General features: G+C 39.9%; 1 protein-coding gene across 1 annotated transcript in view; it reads right to left on the minus strand.

Annotated features, from left to right (window-relative positions):
* The window catches only part of TENM3 (teneurin transmembrane protein 3), a 662,376-nt gene that overhangs the window by 64,632 nt on the left and 574,342 nt on the right, over nucleotides 1–23,402 (minus strand). Inside the window, exons 13-17 of the mRNA XM_011959575.1 lie at nucleotides 20,745–20,771; nucleotides 18,110–18,256; nucleotides 2,403–2,619; nucleotides 1,265–1,384; nucleotides 443–704 (exon numbers count right to left, since the gene is read on the minus strand). Coding sequence (XP_011814965.1) covers nucleotides 443–704; nucleotides 1,265–1,384; nucleotides 2,403–2,619; nucleotides 18,110–18,256; nucleotides 20,745–20,771 — 773 coding nt within the window. The remainder of the gene's footprint in view (nucleotides 1–442; nucleotides 705–1,264; nucleotides 1,385–2,402; nucleotides 2,620–18,109; nucleotides 18,257–20,744; nucleotides 20,772–23,402) is intronic.

Raw genomic sequence — 23,402 nt, forward strand, 5'->3', positions numbered from 1 at the left:
TAATTCATTCTATAGAATTACTTAAAAATAACACTGGAATTCTATAATCCATGGTTTTTTTTTTTTTTTTTTGAGACAGGGTCTCACTGTGTCGCCCAGGCTGGAGTGCAGTAGTGCGATCTCAGCTTACTGCAAGCTGTGCCTCCCTGGTTCAAGTGATTCTCCTGCCTCAGCCTCCCAAGTAGCTGGGACTACAGGCGCTCATCACCATGCCTGGCTAATATTTCTTTTTTTATTTTTAGTAGAGATGGGGTTTTATTATGGTGGCCAAGCTGATCTTGAACTCCTGACCTCATGATCTGCCTGCCTCGGCCTCCCAAAGTGCTGGGATTACAGGTGTGAGCCACTGTGCCTGGCCTCTATAACCTATTTTTAAGATTCTCTGGCAAAACATGATCTGAAGATCTTGTAGTTACAAGTACTGCCTGTGAGAATATTTTACCTGTGTTTCAGGAATGATGGGACTGTCTTCAGGAGAAGATCTGAAAAAGGTGGATAAAGGTGATGACACAATGATGGGATTTGGCCTCACGAATCCACTCAGGTCACAGCTGGGAATGTCATTCTCTTCTTTCTTCATGACGAGGGTGTCCATCACATAAAAGACATTCCACGGAATCCACACAGTATGATACTGAGTGAGGAATGGGGATCGTTCAAATACCAAAGTGAGAGAGGCCCCACCATTTGCCACCAAGTCAAACCTAAGAAAAAACAAAGTCTGCTTAGTGAACTGTCTGGATCCCACAGAACTACCAACACACCTCTCCTTAAGTTAATATGCTTTGTAAGGAAAATCAACTTTTTCTCCCAACTTTTATATGAAATAGTTTCAGATCTATAGGAATATTCCCGGAGTTATACAATAAATACTCATATGCCCCATGTGTATTCACCAAGTTCACCAACTTTTTTTTTCAAATTTGCTTTCCATGGACTCTTGTTTCAGAATCATGTGAGCTCAAGTTATAGACATTATAAAATATTACCCCTAAAAATTTCAACACGCATCTGCTGAGACAAAGAGCATTCTCCCACAAAACTACAGTACTATCACCATGCCTTAGAAAATAAAATCAACTTTTGAAGAAGTATGTGCGTGTATGACTTTAAATCTCTGCCATATGTACTGTCACAAGTTTCTAGAGTCTAAAAGTTGCTGCATTTCCAGATTAAAAAGGACAATCAAACATGACAGTGGTACAGGAAGATCTAGTTTTTATATTTCAAATCCTTCAGAGACAGTGTGATGGGACTAACTCACATTCCATCCTGGCGGGTAATAGTATATCCATATTCTGGGTAATGGAAAAACGAGACATTTACTCCAATAAGTGGAGTTCCATCAGCAGTCAGTACTTGGCCTCTGATGACAGATGCAAGGCTGTTGGAAAAGTAGAAGAATGAGAATGAACATCTGCCTTTTCAGGCCAACATTATCATGATTTATAGATAATTCAACCTAAGGATAAAATAACACTATTCTATGCAATCAATCGTTATTCACAAAAACCAGACCTGAAAGACTCCCAAGACAATGTCCCTTTTAATTCAGTGTAATTCATATTCTCTAAATGCCTTCTGTTTATCCTGGGTTTTAATTTGTGGCAATCTGTTTTTTGGAGTGTTACCAAGACCAATAATTTAGAGATGAATTTTTAAAATGATAAACTCTGTGCTTTTTTCATAAGTCATATACATGGTGCTCACATGAAGAAAAGTAGACTTTCCAATTAATTCTGAGGCAATCAGTAAATCTTCAGGGACCAAGAAGTATAAGATTTAAGGGGGCAATAAGGAACATTTGTACAACAACTTTTAATCAACTGCTGGCTATAACTGCATTAATGCTGTTAAATTACTGCAGACCCAGGAGTTCTGGTGTAAATCATCTTCTTTTGCTCAGTGAGACACAAGACACCTGCTTTCACTTACTGGTTTATTTTCAGGTCATTACTGCTCTGTAAAGCACCAGTCAAACAGCTTATGCAATCTTACTGCCATGCCGTCAGCAGTTCCATTACATTAATTCATAATTTATATCATTTAGTGAGCTCAGCTAAAAAAAAAAAGGGCACTTCTGTTTTGCCTTTTGGGGTCTTTTCATTGCTTCTTTTGAAACATTTCCAACTATGCCAACAAGATCAACTAGTTAAATGAAGATTTATTGACTCTTTAATGTAATGTCCTGTTATGTCTCAGGCACTGAAATTCACAAAGTATGTGAACTGTGTTAAAAATGCTTGAAATGCAAAGTTTGGTGAGGACTTTGCAGAAAGAGGAAAAACTGTATTTAAAAAACAGCACTTTCCTCAGGCTCACAGTCATGAGTATTTCACATAAAGTATATGTAACTGTTGAAAACATCATTACAAATCTACATACAGAAAAGAAGCATTAACCTCTTATTGAAAGGACTTTCTCCAGGTATAACATGGGTGCTATCAGATCCTATAAGAAAACTGACTCGATCATAAAAGGATTTGGCAGCTTGCTGAGAAGGCGACTGAAGGCTTTGGCTAATGATGTCCTGAGGATCCGGCAGGCCCCGACAATAGGGTTGATTCTGGCAGGAACTCTGTAGGCAGCAGTCGGGATCCATGCAGTCAATGAGTCCATCTGTAGAGAGAAATGTTCACCAATAAGGGAATTTTCCTTTTGATGCCATAATGTAGAATCAGTTTTGTTTCTTGACTGTTTTTTTTTTTCACATCAAGTGATTTTCCACTGACTATGTGATAGTAATTTCTACGAGGCATACTTATTGAAACCAGAAGAAATAGAAATACAACACAGTCATATGCCACATAATGACAGACCGCCTATAAAAGGGTGGTCCCATAGATAATAATACTGTATTTTTATGGTACCTTTTCTATGTTTAGATACACAAATACCACCGTGTTACAACTGCCTCAGTATTCAGTAGAGTAACATGCTGTACAGATGAGTAGCCTAGGAGTGTAGTAGGCTGTGTCATCTACATTTGCGTGAGTGCACACCACGATGCTCCCACCATGATGAAATTGCCCGACAACACCTATCTCAGAACGTATCCCCATCATTACGTGACATATAAATCTACTTGCATCTGCGTTCACGGAGAGTAAATATTTGGATTAGAGATGGCTGAAAAGAATCATTTAATGTTTGTTCTGAGTAAGACATAAAAAATTAGTGACTGGAACAATCTATTAGTAGTAGTATGAAGGCATGTCGATTAGTTATAAGTAAAGCTACTCAAATACCCTAGATTTTAGAGACAATGCACTAGGAGTTAGCACAGTGTGTATGGTAAACAGGAATCTATGTAGGATGAAGCTCTAAAATTTGGGAGAGGGTCAGAAAGTGAAGTTTATGAAGTGTAGCAAACACAAATCAATATAAAATGAATGAGACTAGCCAAACACCTTTCAATAAAATAGCTCTTCTGGCCGGTGTAGTGGCTTACGCCTGTAATCCCAGCACTTTGGGAGGCTGAGGCAGGCATATCACCTGAGGTTAGGAGCTCGAGACCAGCCTGGCCAACATGGTGAAATCCCATCTCTAAAATTAGCCAGGTGTGGTGGCAGGTGCCTGTAGTCCCAGCTTCTCAGGAGGCTGAAGCAGGAGAATCACTTGAACCCAGGAGGTGGAGGTTGTAGTGAGCCGAGATTGCACCACTGCACTCCAGCCTGGGCAACAGAGCACAACCCTGTCTCAACAACAACAAACAACAACAACAACAACAACAAAAAATAGCTCTTCTGAGGAAGGTTAAGTGTGTTCCATATAAAATCAGGCATATCCCAAATTTTAAACAAGAGCCTGGACTCCTAGAATATACCAACTAAAATGGAGGTATTAATTAAAATGTGGTAAATGTAAATCGGCCATAATATTAGAAATAATAAGAAATCCATCATGAAAAACTGACCTATAGTATTGATGACATAAAAGGAATAATGGATGAGAAGAATTTGCCAGTGCTTTCTCCAGGAACATCAAAAGGAAACTACACTCAATGGCCCGTATACGTATTCTGTTTAAAAGTTATAACCATCCATTAGCAGTTGAGTGTTTCAAGTTATGATCATTTGATAACATTATCCTTTAAGGTCAGGCTTTACTGACCAGTTGAAAAACACGAATTTTTTTTTTTTTTGACTGAGTCTTCCTCTGTTACCCAGGCTGGAGTGCAGTGGCATGATCTCAGCTCACTGCAACCTCTGCCTAACTCGTTCAAGTGATTCTCCTGCCTCAGCCTCCTGAGTAGCTGGGACTACAGGCACGTGCCACCATGCCTGGCTAATTTTTGTATTTTTAGTAGAGATGGGGTCTCACCATTTTGGCCAGGCTGGTCTCGAACTCCAGACCTCAAGTGATCCACCTGCCTAGGCCTCTCAAAGTGCTGGGATTATAGGCTCAGCCACTGAGCCCAGCTGAAAACTGAATTTTTATCTCCTTGGTAATTACATTTATTGGTATTGATTAATAAAAATATCAGTTTCTGAAGACTTTAATCTTAGGAGAACTGACAAAATAGTTTTAAAATCTTCCAACTGAAGTATCAAGTCTGGGTGTGACTCTATGATAGCAAGCTCAGCTGAAAATATCTACATGACCATTATGTTTTATTTACACAATTAAAAAAAAAGTCTTTTTTTTTTTTAAAAAAAACTATACTAGCCATTGATTTTTACATTAGGCTATTCTTATTAATAGAATATTAGCTTGCCCCTTCATTATCTGACAGCAAACTGAGATAAAAGAAAACAGACAAAGTTGAATTAAATTGCCCAGTCTAAAAGGCAGGTCAGCAACAACACAGGTAAGGTAAGAAACAGGACGTGAGGAGGCCTGGCTGAGCACGTCATTTTAGCCATCTGAAAAAGACATGTAGTGGACGCTGTTCTTCCCCGGACCCATTTCCCTTTCTCTGGGCAAGAGATGAAGCTTTCTGTTTGCGTATCCGGCCTTCCCCACCTCTCAGGCCACGTGCATAACCTTCACTTCGTGTTTGGTTCAGAAATGTACAGGTCACCTAACGTGTCCAGCAAGAGTGAACTTCAGGAACAATCTAAAAAGAGATTCTTACCCCTCAACCAGGCTTGATCTGTGAGGCTGTGTGGCTGGGATTGCTGCAGCCACCTTGCTGCTGTTCAAGAAGCTGCTGGGAATGGCGTCATCCCCAGGCAAGCAGAGCAAGGGCTGGAGGAAAAACTAACAGGTCAGACACAGACACAAAAACCTTTGAGGTTTTTGCCATAAGCTGCATTTGACCTCCTGGGCTTTTTAGTTATAGAAATGAAGGCATTCCCTTTTTCCTTAAGTCTGTTTGAATTAAATTTTCTGTCACCTGAAATTGACAGAGACCTAGCTTATCCAGAGACAGTAACTAAAAATCTCTTCACTAAGTTGGGGGAGTGGGGAAAGGCTTAATAAGTGAATACCTGAATTAAATTTATGAAGTTGGACTCTTTTCACACTAATAGTTTAAGTTTTTTGTTACCATAATTTCCACACACATGAACATGTGTGGGTCAGGATTTCTGATACACAGATCTGATGACACAAGGTTTCCTGATGATAGTATATGTATTTTCTTTCATGTCTGTTATATTTCTAAGATAATGAGTTGTTAATCATTTGAAATTGCATGTTTATTTCTCTGGAAAAAACTAAAATCAGGTTTTAAGATAATCAAGCCGGGCGTAGTAGCTCACACCTGTAATCCCAGCACTTTGGGAGGCTGAGGCGGGTGGATCACCTGAGGTAAGGAATTCGAGATCAGCCTGGCCAACCTGGTGAAACCCCATCTCTACTAAAAATACAAAAAAATTAGAGGGGCATGGTGGTGGGTGCCTGTAATCCCAGCTACTTGGGAGGCTGAGGCAGGAGAATTGCTTGAACCTAGGAGGCAGAGGTTGCAGTGAGCCGAGATCGCACCACTGCACTTTGGTCTGGGTGACAGAGCAAGACTCCATCTCAAAGCAAAAAAAAAAAAAAAGAAAATCAAATGAAACTGAATTTGGAAATTTCATATACATTTATCAAAATATTACTTTCCTAGGCATGAAGATGAAAAATGCATAAATATTTCTCAGTATTTCTAGTGGAAGAAAGACAACAGTACGCTATTGGCTTATTTTTCATGAGGATATATAATAATAATGTAAAACATTTTTCCTCCCTCTCTCTAAAAGAAATAGAAGCATAGTTGTTAAGACGTGGACTTCTGAAGTAGTAGACTGTAGACCTACTGCTCCCATATCATTTCTGGCTTCAAAAAACAATTAGCCAGGCACAGTGGCTCATGCCTGTAATCCCAGCACTTTGGGAGGCTGAGATGGGAGGATCACTTGAGCCCAGTAATTCAAGACAGGCCTGGGTAACATAGCGAGACCCTATCTCTACAAAAAGTTAGAAAACTTAGCCAGATACGGTGGTGTGCACCTGAAGTCCCAGCTATTTGGGAGGCTGGGGTGGGAGGATCACTTGAGCCCAGGAGTTCGAGGCTGCAGTGAAGGATGATCCCACTGCTGTGCTCCAGCCTGGGTGACAGGGAGAGAACCTGTTTCAAAAAAAAAAAAATAACAAGGCCGGGCGCGGTGGCTCAAGCCTGTAATCCCAGCACTTTGGGAGGCCGAGACGGGCGGATCACGAGGTCAGGAGATCGAGACCACCCTGGCTAACATGGTGAAACCCCGTTTCTACTAAAAATACAAAACACTAGCCGGGCGAGGTGGCGGGCGCCTGTAGTCCCAGCTACTCGGGAGGCTGAGGCAGGAGAATGGCGTAAACCTGGGAGGCGGAGCTTGCAGTGAGCTGAGATCCGGCCACTGCACTCCAGCCCACGCGACAGAGCAAGACTCCGTCTCAAAAAAAACAAAAAAAAACAAAAAAAAACAAATACCCAAAATAACAAACAAACGAAAAAATTTTAAAAACTTCAACTTTTGCATCCCAACCATAGTTATATGCTGATGTTTATGGGGAATCTTTCAAATGTGTTTTATGATATGGTACCTTTAGTTCTTACTTGATGGATTTAGAATGGGTGCACATGCCTGGGAGAGTAACACCACAAATATCTGATATTCTTGCAGGTTTTCCCTTGTGGTCATTCTTCAACAAAAGTAGGAAAGACTCAATAGGAAAAGTATTTCCAAATATAATATTTTATCTCCATTAATCTGGTACATTAAGGGTTACGTGCTCCTTACCCTCTTCTCCCCCGCCATAATGCTCCCACAGTGACTTCCCTTAGGCAATAGATGGTACAGTTGCCAAAGAGGAATGCTCAAATTTAGTCATTCATCTTTGTTAGTTTATAAAAAGCAAATGTACATCTGGCATGTAGTCTGCAGGTCATAAAACTGCATGAGATTGACACTTTCTGAACTAATCAGTTGGAAATGCATTTTTACAAGCCTCTCTGCTAACATCAATCAGAGAAAGAATCTCATTTTCAACAGCCAAGGTGCAGGGACACACTGTTTGTTATTTTTCTGCAGAGTTTATCAGTAACTTGCCCAAGCAAGTGACGGATGGTTATGAATCTGGCTTCCTATAACTTGAGAAAACATTTTTCATTTTTTGGTCTGTATTTATACAGCAGCTAAGGCTATCTAGTATAACTAAGTTGATTACCCACTTGCCCAAATGTATAGTGTAGTAAAATTGTCTTTGTGGAATAGCTTTTCAAAAATCATTGAGATTCCATTTGAGTTTCAGGAATATTAGGTTGGTTTAAATTTATATTGGTATAGAAGCCATATCTAATAGCATTAATCATAAAAATCTACATAAATCAGAAATGCTCAAAACCTGCTGAATAATAACTGCAGTGATCAGTTAAGAGCCTGTCTTTCTTCCGTTCAGGCTTTGCAATCTCCGTGGTACTCTGATGTAAACTAGATCATACTGTTCATGCTTCCCTCCGCTCAGTCCGTAATATTATTGCTCTCGTTAGCTTTTCTGTCCATTATTTTTAAACATGCTCTTGTCTTTCTTTGTGCATTTTCACTGGTCTTTTACTGTGGCTGGCAAAGTTATTTTGTAGAGCCAAAGAGTAAATACATTCGGCTTTGTGGGCCATATAGTCGCTATGGCAACTGTTCAACTCTGCCTTCAATATGTCAATGAATGGGCATGAATGTGTTCCAATAAAACTATTAAGAAAATCAGGCTTTGGCTCAGAGGCCACAGTTTGCCAATCCCTGGTCCCGCTTCAAGGTCTCTATCCTGCCCTATTTCCTATTCTTCTTTACATCACTCTTGATTTTTTTTTCTGGCAAATTTAAACAATATACATTTTGTTGGATTATTAAAACTCTTAACTAAAGGTCTTTTCCTAGGTTACCTTTTATGCTGGCTTTATGCTGCTTGTCAATACTCTCACTTTCTTCTTTCAAGGAGCTATGGATATTTTTATTTGTTTTTCAGAATCTTGGTTTACAGACTGGATAAAAAGTCATGACTTTTCTTTTTTACTCAAATGATAATTGATACCCACTGTCCTTCCCCACAGTATTTGGTACTTCCCCCCACGCCTCAACCTCCAAGTTTCAAGTCTGAGTTAGAAATTCCCATGTAATATTTTATTTGTGCAATTCAGAATTTTAAAAGTATACAGGTGTAACTTTTGTTAATCTTTTCAGTCACATTCTGTAATATGCATTCATTTCTGGATTGGGATCATGCTAGGTTTTCCACACATTCTTGGTTGTCTACATTAGTGGTCTCCTGATGACTTCGGACCTCATGTTCACATCATTTCAATGCTAATCATTAAAATGCTTCCTTTACTTGGTCTCCATTGCCTTCTGAGTAAAGTCACAACTCCTCAACATGGCTTATAGACCTTTCACCATATTCATGTCCTCTGCCTGGAGATCTCTAACCTTTTCTCTTACTTCTCCATATAGCCCTCAATTCCTTCAGCCCTCAACTCCAGGCTGGTCATTCTGCTGAACTGCAAAGCCACCAACTGCCTTCAAGATATCTGGCTTGGATATTGCACAGGCATCTAAAGCTTAACATGTATAATATGATTTAACATGTCTGTATGTGATCTTCTCCTCCAAACACGCTGCTGTTCAACTTCCTATTTCAATGAATGGTTCCACCATCCACCCCACTCAGCTTCTCAAAGTAGAAACCTGAATGTTATCCTTGACTCCTCGTCTCTTCCTTTTTTCTCCACCTAATCAAGCATCAGTTGCTTTTCTTCATCTCACGTTTCTCTTGAATCAGTCTTTCTTTCTCTTTCCCCGAAACTACCCATCAGGCCACCATGGTCCTCTTTTGACAAATTCCTAACAACAGTGTGTTTTCCTAGGATCCAGTCTTGCCCCAACTATCCATTCTTTACATGTTAGCCAGAGTAACCTTATAGAAACCAAATCTGACCATTCCACTTCTCTGGCTGAAATGCTTCCTTTACTTGGTCTCCATTGCCTTCTGAGTAAACTCACAACTCCTCAACATGGCTTATAGACCTTTCACCAGAATCATTTCCTCTGCCTGGAGATCTCTAACCTTCTCTCTTACTTCTTCATATAGCCCTCAATTCCTTCAGCAGTCATCTCAGACAACTGTCTCATCAAGCTCCCTGAGGGCTCATCTAGTTCGCTATCCATCCCTACTGTCGTATCCCCAGAGCCTGGCACACTTGCTGGCGCCACATAGGTAGTTAATACATTTGCTAAATGAAGGAAAAACTGAATTAAGTTCTTAAAGATGGTTAATTCTAAACAGTTAAAAAGGCTTAGAAGCATAAGAGAGATGCCCCGTTTTTCGTCTATCATGCTTTCCCTACCCTCAGACACTACGCTAATCCTTGAATTCCTCTTTCTTTTTTACTCCAATAGGTACTTAAAAATGTTCTTGATTAATTGAATATTAAGCAATCCACAGAATTATAAAAAGTATTAGAAGAAATTACATGAAATCCTATGTATAATACTGTCTAATCTCAGAAAGGCTCTATTTAGTAAGACATGTAACCCAGAAGTCATGACTAAAAAGATAAACCTCAGACAAATTTATGTTATATCAACTGAAAACTTCTGTATGCACCATAAATTACAAAGTTAAAAGACAAGTGAAAACCTGGGATAAAATATTTGCAACACACCTAACAAAGAATAAGTGGAATATATAAAGAAGTCCTAAGAGTTAAAAAGAAAGTATCAAGCAGCTCAATAGAAAAAAAAAAGAAGGGAAATAAATAAGCAATTAGCAAAAAAAAAAAAAAAGAAATAAATATAAAGATCATCAATCTAACTAGTAATTAGGAAAATGTAAATTAAAATGACAAAAATGGGGTCATTTTCATTCATCAGACAAAATTGATATTTTTCATTTTGTTGAACATTTTTGTTTACTTACAATGATCACATATAGACTATAAACACCCTCAGATTGATGAAGTGTACAGTGGTGAAACCTACTTGCAAAGCAATCGAGCAGTAGCTATCAAAATTAAAAATTAAAATACCTTTTGAACCAGCAAGTTCATCTCTAAAAATCCATCCTAAAGAAATATTTGTACATTTACACAAAGATTTATATGCAGATACACACTCACACCCACACACAAATTCGCTACAGATTTGTCTCCATACGAAGAGCAAAAAAATTACAAACAATTAAATTATCAGTGTAGCAGTGGTGAAATTAATTAGTATACCATGTTTCCGTTGTAAAGAATGAGATGGGCCTATATGTATGGGCATGAAAATCTCTAAGATATTGTCCTTGGAAGAATCGAATTTAGAACAGTATCTATTTAAGTTTAATAACATAAATGTGCATATGAATTCACTGAGGAAAAAGTGGAAAGATGCTCACCAAGTTACCAATGGTGGCTAACTCTTCTGACAATGAGAGTGTAGTTATCTGTGTACCAGGACTACTAACAATACCCCTTGCCTTAATGCAGGGGTTCTTAACCTGGAGAGACGTGGAGCCTGGAGGCCTGTTTCTAAAGAGATGCCATGCAGTGCCCACGTCTACATTCTTAAGCTTCAGGTGGCAGCTGATGGCCATAGGTGTAAAACAGAGGGGAGACTTTTAGGCCGGGCGTGGTGGCTCATGCTTTTAATCCCAGCACTCTGGCAGGCCTAGGTGGGTGGATCACCTGAGGTCAGGAGTTCGAGGCCAGCTTGGCCAATGTGGTGAAATCCCATCTCTACTAAAAATACAAAAATTAGACGGGCCTGGTGGCGAGCGCCTGTAATTCCAGTTACAGGAGAATTGCTTGAACCTGGGAGGCAGAGGTTGCAGTGAGCTGAGACTGCACTACTGTACTCCAGCCTGGGCAACAAGAGTGAGACTCCGTCTCAAAAAAAAGAGGGGAGACTTTTAGTGACAACCGGTGTGGCTCTGATTTTCCTCTTCTTCTCAAACCCAGTGAGATGCAGGGGTTAAACCTTATGTTCCTTGAGTCCTAGCAGGAAGCTACTGAAGTCCTTTGCTTTACAGGGCATGAGCTGGATTTTGTTCCCCCAGAATGGGATTCACTATCCTCTAAAAATTTTGTGGATAGACAAAGGGTTCAGAGTAACCTGCATCTCCTCCTTCCTTTAGATAGGATCCAGCAGAGTCTTTCAAACTAACAGTAATTTCCCCCCAAACCATCATCTACCTGAATCATACAGCGTGATGCTCTAAGACTCCGAGCACCACTCTATGTCTGATAATATCTGGATTCATTTTGGGAACTACTTGTGATCTCCTGTAATTTTTTCTTTTTTTTTAAAACTCCCTCTCCCCGCTTCCTTTCCAGTGCTGTTTCCTGCCATTTCATTATTTTTCATTTTTAAATCTGTTTTTAGAGAACGTAATAGTCCATCTTCCTGCAAGATAAATTCTATTTTCAAACGTTTCCTTATTTTCATTTAGCAATCTACAAATATAGATCTCTCCGTTCATTATAGTCATTCTCATGTTTACATTAATACTTCATCCATTTGTTTTCAATCCTTCACGCCCCTTTTCTACTGACAGCACATTCCTACTTTTCCTTGCAGTTTGTGTGTGTGTGTGTGTGTGTGAGAGAGAGAGAGATAGGGCCTCACTCTTTTACCAAGGCTGGAGTGCAGTGTCGCGATCATGGCTCACTGAAGCCTTGACCTCCCCAGGCTCAGGTAATCCTCCCACCTCAGCCTCCTGAGTAGCTGGGACTACAGGCGTGTGCCACCACGCCCGGCTGATTTTTAAATGTTTTGTAGAGACGGGGTCTTGCTATGTTGGCCAGGCTGATATCAAACTCCTGGGCTCAAGTAATCCACCCGCCTCAGCCTCCCTAAGTGGTAGGATTACAGGCACGAGCCACTGCACCCAGCTTTCTTGCAGTTTGAATTGTATTTTTACTTCTTTTGCTTATTCATCTAATTATTTATTTGTTATTTCTATCTTTCTTGTTTTTGAATAACATCAGTTGACTTATACTTTCTTCTCAACTGTCATCAGCCCCTACAGACTTGGAAAAAAATAGCCTGTTTTAGGTATATCTTCCTGATATACCCCAACAAAGTAATAATTCTAAAGGATAAAAGATAACTCTAGGCCTGGCACAGTGACTCACACCTGTAATCCCAGCACTTCGGGAGGCTGGGGGGGGGGTGTGGATCACGAGGTCAGGAGTTCCAGACCATTCTGGCCAACATAGTGAAACACTGTCTCTACTAAAAATACAAAAATTAGCTGGGCGTGATGGCGGGCGCCTGTAGTCCCAGCTACTCAGGACGCTGAGGCATGAGAATCACTTGAACCTGGGAGGTGGAGGTTGCAGTGAGCCGAGATAGCGCCACTGCACTCCAGCCTGGGAGACAGAGTGAGACTCCATCTCAAAAAAAAAAAAAAAAGAAAAAGAAAAACAAGAGAACTCTATTTGTTTACTGGTATTCTTCTTGGAAGGAGTTATGCTTTGGTATTCCACCATTCTTGCAAACAGTTTAGTATGAATCTTTTAAAGTCATTCTTGTGCCCTCAACCAGCCAGTCTCCAGGATAGGGCTTGAGTCTCACGATTCAGGTACCCACAGGGGAGCCGGCCACTGGAGGACGAGACAGGGATGCGAGGTGTCAAAGGAAACTGACTAGATCTCCCTCTGGAGAAGATGGGAGCATGGTAACGACTGCCAGGGACAATGCATTGTGGAGAACTCATCTTGTTAAAAAAGTATCTTAAGTTTCCATAGAGCTAGAATTATCTCTGGCAAGCGATTGCCTTTTGGTGCTTGCATAGTGAGACCATCATTTGGAGAGCTATTTAAAGTCAAGCAACCCCTTGCTGAATGAGAGTCTTCGCAGCAGGCTAAATAAAAGCAATGATGCTTTTAAAAGTATATGGGGAGAATGAGATAGCTGCTTGCTAATCTTGGGCACAAAAAGCACATCAGAGGTTCAGCACTGGTATTCTTGTCAAGTCAAAAGACTATACCTTGGCAAGGAAGGAGGAGACAGAGAGAAGATGCCTTCTGAAAGTGACAGTCCATCAGCATATGAAGGAGTTCCTGCAGTACACGGTCTGACTGTACTAACGCTGAATGCTATGGAGAGCTATTCTTATTCCTATAGTAGACTGTTTTTCTGCCTGCCCAGCATCCAAGCCCTTTTCTTCTGGTGACAGCACTTCAGTTTTCCTTTAGGCAGGTGACCTAATTCAGACCAATGAGAGTCAGGCTCAGGCCCAGACCCAGCCCACACATAACCATGAGGAAAGGTGTCTTCTTTGTGGTGGAGTTATTAGGAAGAGAAATGTAGACTAAGAGCTAGTGGTGGTCTTTTTGGGGAAGAGATGGCCTGAGAATGATTCTAAGGTAGAAGAAAGCAGAGTTAACAGATGAATATACCTAAGGTTCTGGTGTCATCATTTGAACACCTGGGTGCAACTGTATCTGAATTTTTTAGTGATATAAGCTAACGATTTTTTTTACATGTAATAATGTTTAAGCTCAACTTCTCACATGTGCGACCAGGGTCTTTCCTGGTAAGAATGGTCGAGTGGTCGAGTAGAACCTCCAAAAAAGAGGTTTTCCTGTTGAGGGGGAGTGGAAGTCTGTGGTAGGTTCCCTGTCAGACAGGGCAGACTTCAACACGAATGGCGGGTGAAAAGAGGTACTCGAGGAACTGAAGACTGTGGTGAACTGTCTTAAACCCCACTCCAGATTGCACATCCTTCAGGAGTGAGCAGCTCCCACCTCTTCACCTTCCTATTCTCTGGTCTCAGCAACTTCATGATCAGAGTGTTCTGGGATATGAGCAACAAATGGCTCAATTTAGGGGACTGTTGTCTTTATAAGTAAAGTTGGAGTTGAAGAAGAAAGATTTACAAGCCACGTGTAGGTACTGGTGATCATTTGCTTTAAAAGCTTTCTCAACTAGGATAGGACAGCAACTAGTTGCTCCCAAAATGTCTACATGCCCCATCTGGTGAGGTTATCCACAATTATCTGGTCCAGTGAGAATTGTTTCTGATTTCCACGGTGTGATTTAAAACTCTAGTAATCCATTGCTTGCCTTTGTCAAAATGATCTGCTCCCAAAGCCCCTATTTAGTACTTGGAGCTGGATTTGAGAAGCAGATGAGGGGGATACCTTGTTGATTTCAGAGAGAGTGGAGATCTTTGTCAGGGCCCTTATTATGGGTAACAGATTGCCCTTAGCTCTGAAAAGCTATAGTTACCCAGCACACATGACAGCTGTTTGTTTGAAAAGAAACAAGGGCCTATTGGAAAGCAGCACAGGTGTTAAAAGTGGCTGAAGATAAGTTGCCCCCATCTACGTTCTTCCTATTCCTCATAAAGAATTCCCTTCTAAAGCAGCTTTTTACAGATAAAGGGGAACAGATATACATAAAGGCAAGGAGGAACACCTATTTAGGGAGATTCAGGTGTTTAAAATCTTTGGCATTCAACAGCGGTGATGGGGCAAACCTGACTGGGTGAAGTAAAATAAATTTTGCAAGGGAAGGAAGATGCTTGGCTTAACAAGATATTTCAAGATCTCCCTATATGATGGATGTCTTTTCTAAAATTTTTTGATACTTCTTCTTTAGTTCCGGGAATGGTACACAAAATAGAAACACTGTGTTCTATAAAAGTGCTCAAACCATAGTAGCTATTTATCGGAAGTGTTCAATTTCTGACCAGGGCCACACTGGACTCTTCACCCTCTCCTCCTGAGTTACTTAATATGCTAAATCAAGTTACTTAGCTACTCTCTGGATAAGTCACCATTTTGATACCAAACTTAGACAATGGATCTATAACACTACAGTCAGTCACCATATATCCTAGAATTTCAGTCTAATAAAATCCAGTCTAGGTCTAAATAAGGACTGGATTTATAGTTCTTAAACACTCTGTTAGACTGTCTTCATATAATTGACATCCTTCATTGCCATCTTTCGTGTGTTGATTTGGGGTTTGGTGTGAAAAATACTGTTTTTAGACATGTAGCTTATGCTTAAGTTCAAAGAATCCGCTGACTTAGGTTATAAAGCATCCAGGTTATAATTTCAGGGCATAAGAAGGCTGGCACTGAGATTTCTTCTTAGAAGATCAGCAAAATTAGGTTAGGGGCAGGAATACAAATTATGTGAGATAAGCAGAGACTCCGCAGGAGGTCTTCTGTCAGCTCAGATTTCCCCTCCGAGAGGGGAGCCTAGAGATAGCATAGTTCCATGCTAATCAGAATAAACAAAGGGGAATGAGGCCAATTCACAGTTGATAAATTTTGAGGAAGAGGAAAAACCTCTTTAGCTGATAACAATACTAAAGAGTTGATTAGCCCCTAAATTAGTCGGCAGTGTCTCTGCAGACTTGGTCCTGCAGCCCGCTTCCCTCTGAGAGACTCTGTAACCTCCTCAATGCAATCTTCTCTTAGAAGTAAAATCTGAACTATAAGATCAAGGAGAAAGAGAAGCTCTCCTTCCTCCCTAGGCAATAGCAACAACGGAGTAGGGGGTTCTTTGGGGGAAAGTAATGAAGACAGGTGCCATCTGTACTGTGGTTTTGAGAGGATTAATGCTGCCATGTCTATAAAGCACACGGTTAAGAGGAGTCAGGGGCAACAAGGTATTACTAAGCAGGAAAAGCTGTGAAGGCTAAGGGCCACCTAAATCTATCAGGAGCGGAAAGCAAAGGCTTTAGCTCAGAATTTGCGGCTCAAGTTTCTTGACAGTCCAAGAGAAAACAGTGAATAGTCTGCTAGAAACTAAAGGAGAGAATTGCAGCGCCTTGTCAGAAGGATAAGGCACAAATAACATTTGCTTTGAGAATGACTGTCAGCCCAGGCTTGTGTGTGTGTGTGTCTCTGTGTGTGTGTGTGTGTGTGTGTTTTGGGTTGGAAGGGAGGTTGAGGGGTTGGTTCTGGTCGCTCTGTTTCCTACAGAATAGTAGTTGAGGCCCTCCATAGGTATAGAAAAGTAAAGGCTATTCAAGCTTCTCTGACAACCTTCTATGAAGTTCACTTAGTCGAGATGAGCACTTTAGAAAGCAAAAGAAGGAAAACTGGATAATACTAGCTGCTACTTAGAGCAGGCTCTGTGCCTGGCAATATGCTACATACTTCACATGCATTTTCTCAATCCTTTCAAAAACTCTTTTATTGCTACTTTATAGATGCAACAATTGAAGTTAAAGTGATTATAAATTTTGTCTGAGGTCACACAATTACTACATGGTTCAGTGAAGATCTGTGTGCTCCAAAACCTAACCCTAACCAATGCTTTATCGTACACGTGTACAGTCTCAAAACGAGCAGGGAGAATGGCTGGGGCTGGTGGAGTGGCAGGAAACACAACCTAACCCACAGGGCAAGTGTCCATGGAGCCCCGGAGAGGAACTACAGCCCTCCTAAAAATACAGTGCTAAAGCTATGTCAAAACGGAACAGCTGGCCGGGCGCGGGGGCTCACGCCTGTAATCCCAGCACTTTGGAGGCCGAGGTGGGCGGATCACCTGAGGTTGGGAGTTCGGGACCAGCCCCACCAACATGAAGAAACCTTGTCTCTATTAAAGACACAAAATTAGCCAGGCGTGGTGGCTCATGCCTGTAATCCCAGCCACTTGGGAGGCTGAGGCAGGAGAATCACTTGAACCCAGGAGGCAAAGGTTGTGGTGAGCCGAGATCATGCCATTGCAGTCCAGCCTGGGCAACAAGAGTGAAACTCCATCTCAGAAAACAAAATAAAGCTGGGCGTGGTGGCTCACGCCTGTAATCCCAGCACTTTGGGAGGCGGAGGTGGGCAGATCACGAGGTCAGGAGATCGAGACCACGGTGAAACCCTGTCTCTACTAAAAATGCAAAAAATTAGCCAGGTGCGGTGGGCCTGGCCTGTAGTCCCAGCTACTCGGGTGGCTGAGGCAGGAGAACGGTGTCAACCTGGGAGGCAGAGCTTGCAGTGAGCCGAGATCGCGCCACTGTACTCCAGCCTGGGCGACAGAGCTAGACTCCGTCTCAAAACAAAACAAAACAGAACAGCTATCAGAGCCAACTATTCCATCACTGGAGAGGTAATCACCAACTCTCACTCTATTCCCTGAAATTAAAGTAGAGTACATGGAGGCCGAGCTTAGTGGGGAAAATAATTATTCTTAACCAAGGGATTCAACTAGGTGGAATCTCACCATCTTTTTAACCAAGTATCAAATTAAGGATAAAATGTCACTAGAGTAAAGCTTCCAGGGGACTGTTCTCTGTTATTGTTTTGTTTTTTTCCATCCATGCCTTTCAACAGAAGAGGCTGGAACATTCTTTGCATCTTTTGGAATGTTAGTTATTAAAACATTGCTTTGGAGCTCCCAATTCACAGAGCCCTAAATACTGTGGTTGAGGAGAAGAGTCACCTGGGGACCAGGAAAAGGAACAGAGAACAATGGACATTATGCAGTAGCTTGGTTACCTTGCCTTTTCCCTGAACGATAATAATCTTGCATTTGTTTCAGGAAAAACGGGGAGCAAAATCATTCCATCAGCACGCATACATTTTTCAACCAATCGAATCTATGGGGATCACGGTTTTTTTTTTTTTTTGGCAACGGATATCTATGTACTCACTGTCACTTACGAACCTGTGCTCTGGCACAGACTCGTGTTCATGCTCAGCATTTCTTACCTCCTTCATTGTCCTTGCTATCTGTGCAGAGAGTCTCCATGGCTACATCACAGCCCGCTCCTCTCCATCCAGGCTGGCACACACAATGCCAGCCATTTTGGTCCAGGGTACATCTTCCATTGCTGTTGCACAGACCAGGACAACCCTCTGTCGAGACAAAGAAGGAAAACACCAGTGATTTGAGTATTGAGTTTTTGTACCTAAAATAAACAGATAAGGGACACTTAGTGGGAACAGGCCTTTATAAACAGCACAAATACTGTAATTGCACATGGATAGAAACAGCAACATTATCTATGCAATCTAATTCTTATCCAAGTGGCATCTTTGATTGGCCTGACCCTTGAGACACCACTTACCTGTGCAGGACAGAAATATATGCAACGATCCACTAAATAGTTGCAGGCCAGACAAAATTAACTTACATTTTTTTCTCTTTAGCAAAGCAACAAGGTATATTGTGTGGTGTGGAAAAGCATCTCAACAAAATAATTTCAGAATCCCTTGTCTAGATTTGTAATCTGTTTCAAACATTACTGGTCATTTATCAGGACATGCCTTCTTAAAACACCTTGTTGCTTAAAAAAATTCCCTCAAGCTCCAAAAGCATGAAAGTGGGTATAAGGATATGAATGATGTTAAAAAGAGAACATTAATTTTATCTGGCCTCAGAGTTGCCGTATATTCATGTGAAATTACAGTGCATTAAATAATTGCACAAAGTATAGGCCAGTATTAATGACTATACTTTATGCCAAGAGTACATTCCTTGTCACAGAATAAGCAAAGCCCAGGAAATAGTGAAGCAGCTTAGCATCTATTCTAACAAACATTAGGATTCAGGCTGCATACGGATGGGACAGGACCGACAGGATTTCCAACTAAATGTAATAGCTGTGCATATTGGATTACTTAGGACGGACAAAATGAAATACCATAAGGACCACAATAAAACACTGATAGACTGAACAAAAACACGGTAGTGACGTGCTTCAAGACAGATAGCGAAGAGTGATATTTTGTGACAATCTCCCTAAGGCTTTTATGCTGTTACCTTTATATCCTATCTTGTCTGCTTTTATGGGCAAGGAGGGAAAATTTGGGAAACAATTAAAATAATTTAATATATCCAAAATCTATAATTGTTTCAGTCTAACATGACATTTTAAAAAAACAATTTTTGCCACTTCCTACTGATGATATCTGGCATGCAGCCAGTGTGATCTGTTTATGAGCATGACACTTGGGCAGATTCTGGTGTCCTTGTCTATGACACTGACAGAAGCGAGGAGAGAAATGCTCTAAAATTCTAAGACTAACTGGCTATTCATCAGATCTCTGTGGACACAGCTATTTATAATTTGGTGTCAAACATATTAATAAAAACACTTGCTACAGCAATTGGGGTTTGTTTTACAGCTTCTTATCATTTCAATGCTACTATTGTTCCAGTGACAAAATTTAAGGGAACAATCTGTTTTTAAAGATGTTTATTTCAAGTCTGTGTTAGAAGAATTATTCATGTATTGGTGTCCCCTCCTCCACTGCGGAACGTGAAAAGAAAATATCGTAAAGAGACATTCTGTCTCTTAAGATCAGAGTTAACAGAAAGAAGACTATTTTGACTGTCTCTCATGGAAGAGTACAATGAAATAACACTTATGGATACCATCAGGTCAGGAAGAGATTAATTTTGCTGCTTCTTTTCGTTCAGACAATTACCGTCTGTATTTATGGATTATTCAATAAATAAAAGGTGAATCTTCTTGATGGATGTGTTTTTTTGTTTTGTTTTTAATGAAAACGCAAGGTTGAATTGCCCCACTGACAAGGAGGTGCGGCAGCTGACTGACTGCACGTAAGATTTGGTATATGAAAGCCTGGATATTGCCATGAATATTTTCATATTCTAATGAAAAGCACAAACAAGGAATAGAAAGTAGGTAATCTGAGGAGAAAGGGAAGGGGAATTTTCTCTTCTGAAAAAACTTTTTCCATCTATTTCTACGGTAACTGAAGATGTGAGAATCTGCTGTTTTCTGCTGAACAAGGTTATCAGTTCTTTTTTTATAGAATGTACAGTATTTATAGCTTTTAAAAAATAACAAAACATAAATTATGATATCACATATATTTTGAAACATTCAGGAAAAAACCAAAGAAGTTTCCATATGAAATAAACGAGATTTCTCTCAACATGTTAACCAGAATCTTCTTTAGATTGACAATTTCTTATTCTGTGATAAGAGTATTTGTGATTCTTTAGTTTAGAATTTAAAGCTCATTAAGCTGAACTGCCAACAATGAAGATCTTAAAGCAAAAAGAAAGAAAGAAATAAAGATAGAAAAAAAACCCCAAAACCAAAAAACAGCAAATATACCATTATCTTCAGTTTCTGGTTCTAGAGAAAACGCTTTTACAAAGGAATGAAATCTGTCATAACCCAAAATTATAAAAATGAGACACAGACATTTAAGTCTCAATGCTTTAAATCCAGGGCATTTTACATAATTTAAGTCTGATTTGTAATTTACAAAAATATGCATGGAAAACAGTCTATTGTCAAACCTAGTGATACACAGTTATATATAGATATACATGTAGATATGTCAACAAACAGCAAGTATACAGTACCTTTAACTATCTTATCCAAATAGTGAGCTTGGGAAATTAAAAAGGAAAAAAGAACAGACAGACATTTCAGAAGTGTCACATGGGACAAGAAAATTTTCAGAATTTACATGCAAATTAAGTAGCTGCAGCTGACATAAGACTCACATCACACAACAGAGATGCACTTCGTATCTCCTAAAAATACAGTCTATTCACGTTTTTAGCAAAGGCAGTCATGATTCCAGGAAATACTCAGCATTTTCAACTAACTGAACTAACACCACTTTTCACAGATTCTTTGGAATGTGCTCCACTCTCGCCATTTTCAACATTCTCCTTTATAATGGCTGAGCAGGACAAATGGAATCAATTCTTTATTCTTAAAGAACTTTGGAAATTTACAACTATGAGATCTACAAATAATGAAACTTTAAAAGTTAATAAATAAGCAAAAAGAAGAAAGAAATTGAGACTCTTGAGCAAATGTAATATATTGACGTTATATTTGCAAAAGGCACATACAAGTTCTTTAGAAAATGATTACCCAGTATCTCTTGACTGCAAGCCAGATAGACAATGATTTATCACATATACAGCCCATGAGGAAACAGGGACTACTGTAAGATCCTGTTTATTTTCAGAAACCTACCGGAATAGGCTCTTTTTTCTCACAAAAGGTGTGTAGGAACAGTCAGGACTAAGACTGAATCTTTTTCTGTACCTGTACCTGCCCCTGTCCACTTGTTTCATGAGAATACAATTAGGCTATATCTTTCCCCTTGAACTGAGACATAAATGCCTCCCTCATTGTAGAGACCTAATATACTCTTAATAAGCCTCCCATCTCCTCGCTTTGTCAAAATTCATACATCTTTAATGATCTAAAATTGCGTTTCAAAGATGCTTATGTTGATTGGTTTTCACTACTGACATATGCAAGTGGTAGCAGAACTCCTAACAGAATGATGGAAACTGTAACTTTCAGTTGGGCCACTCAGGTGTGGCGGTTGTCATGTGTGTAAACAGAACTGTATATGGTTTTGACACATCTGTACTGTGTATATGAAAGGATTCTTCACTTTGCCACAGGATTCTATTAGAGGCATTTGAATTGCATTTAAAAATAAGCATGTTTACAGCTAATTGGTAATATGATGCAAGGAAAATTACGGTGAAGAAGATATGGTGTTAGGTACTACTCTGAAATTATAATAAAAATAATTTACCTTTTAAAAAATTTATGTATTTATTTATTTATTTTTGGAGACGGAGTCTCGCTCTGTCACCCAGGCTGGAGTGTAGTGGCGCGATCTTGGCTCACTGCAAGCTCTGCCTCCTGGGTTCACGCCATTCTCCTGCCTCACCTCCCTGAGTAGCTGGGACTACAGGCGCCCGCCACCATGCCTGGCTAATTTTTTGTATTTTAGTAGAGTGGGGTTTCACTGTGTTAGCCAGGATGGTCTTGATCTCCTGACCTCGTGATCTGCCCACCTCGGCCTTCCAAAGTGCTGGGATTACAGGTGTGAGCCACCGCACCCGGCAATAATTTATCTTTTAAACATTAAAATAAAAATGTATTATTGCAGAACCGTCATATAATTTCTTTATAATTCCTTCTATATGCTATATACTTTACATGCCATATAAACTAGTAGAGCCCTGTAACAGCTCTATTGATGATTTGAACATAAAGAAAGTGCCATCAAAACTTCTGGAGTCTCTGATTCTCATAGGGTAGTATTTCTATGGAAATTCTTAGTTTACAAAAATTAATAACGCTGATCACTGTTAGAGAGTCAACCCTTTGCTTTTACATTAGTCCTGCACAACCAAAATAAAGAACACAACTTAATTCTGATCTGGATTAGCAGTTTTAATGGTGGACAAAATTATTTCTAATCAGCCAATCAGATTGTTTTTGCCAAGAGAATCAATTACGCAAAAACTGTAGACTGATTTACAGGTAAAGGTGGGTCTTTGGGTCACCAGAACATCAGAGGTAGAACTCAAAGTAGAAAATACATTTAAAATATATAGCCGGTCAAAAGTAACATAATACTTTAAATATTTGCAACACTTAACACAAGTTTTGCAAAAAACTAAAAACCAACCATAAGAAAAAATATCTGTACTGAGAAAGATACCAAGATTTTTCATTTGCATTTTATATCATAGAGAATTGTGAGGTTGAGAGCTTAAAACTAAGAGACAAAGAAGGAAAAACAACAAGGAATATTTTGGCATGGAAGAAAATCTTTCTGATAATACCACAAAAACCTGGTTCTAAATAATGAAGAAGTTAAAAGGATATGTCAATATATGAGGTTCAAATAATTATTAAAAGTAATAATTACAACAATATAAACATCATTATATAAACCACAACAGGAAATAATAAAAAAAAGTAGACATGTTGGAAGAAGCCATTAGAAATAATAATCATAAAAATAATACAGTATATTTAAAAATTAATGTACCTAACAATTGCTGAAATGCATATTAGGTTGTAAAAAATTACTTTGAAAACTAATGAGTGCCGGGCGCGGTGGCTGAAGCTTGTAATCCCAGCACTTTGGGAGGCTGAGACGGGCGGATCACAAGGTCAGGAGATCGAGACCATCCTGGCTCACACGGTGAAACCCCGTCTCTACTAAAAATACAAAAAACTAGCCGGGCGAG

The sequence above is a fragment of the Colobus angolensis genome, unplaced genomic scaffold (assembly GCF_000951035.1).
Source record: "Colobus angolensis palliatus isolate OR3802 unplaced genomic scaffold, Cang.pa_1.0 Scaffold5, whole genome shotgun sequence".
Lineage (NCBI taxonomy): Eukaryota > Metazoa > Chordata > Mammalia > Primates > Cercopithecidae > Colobus > Colobus angolensis.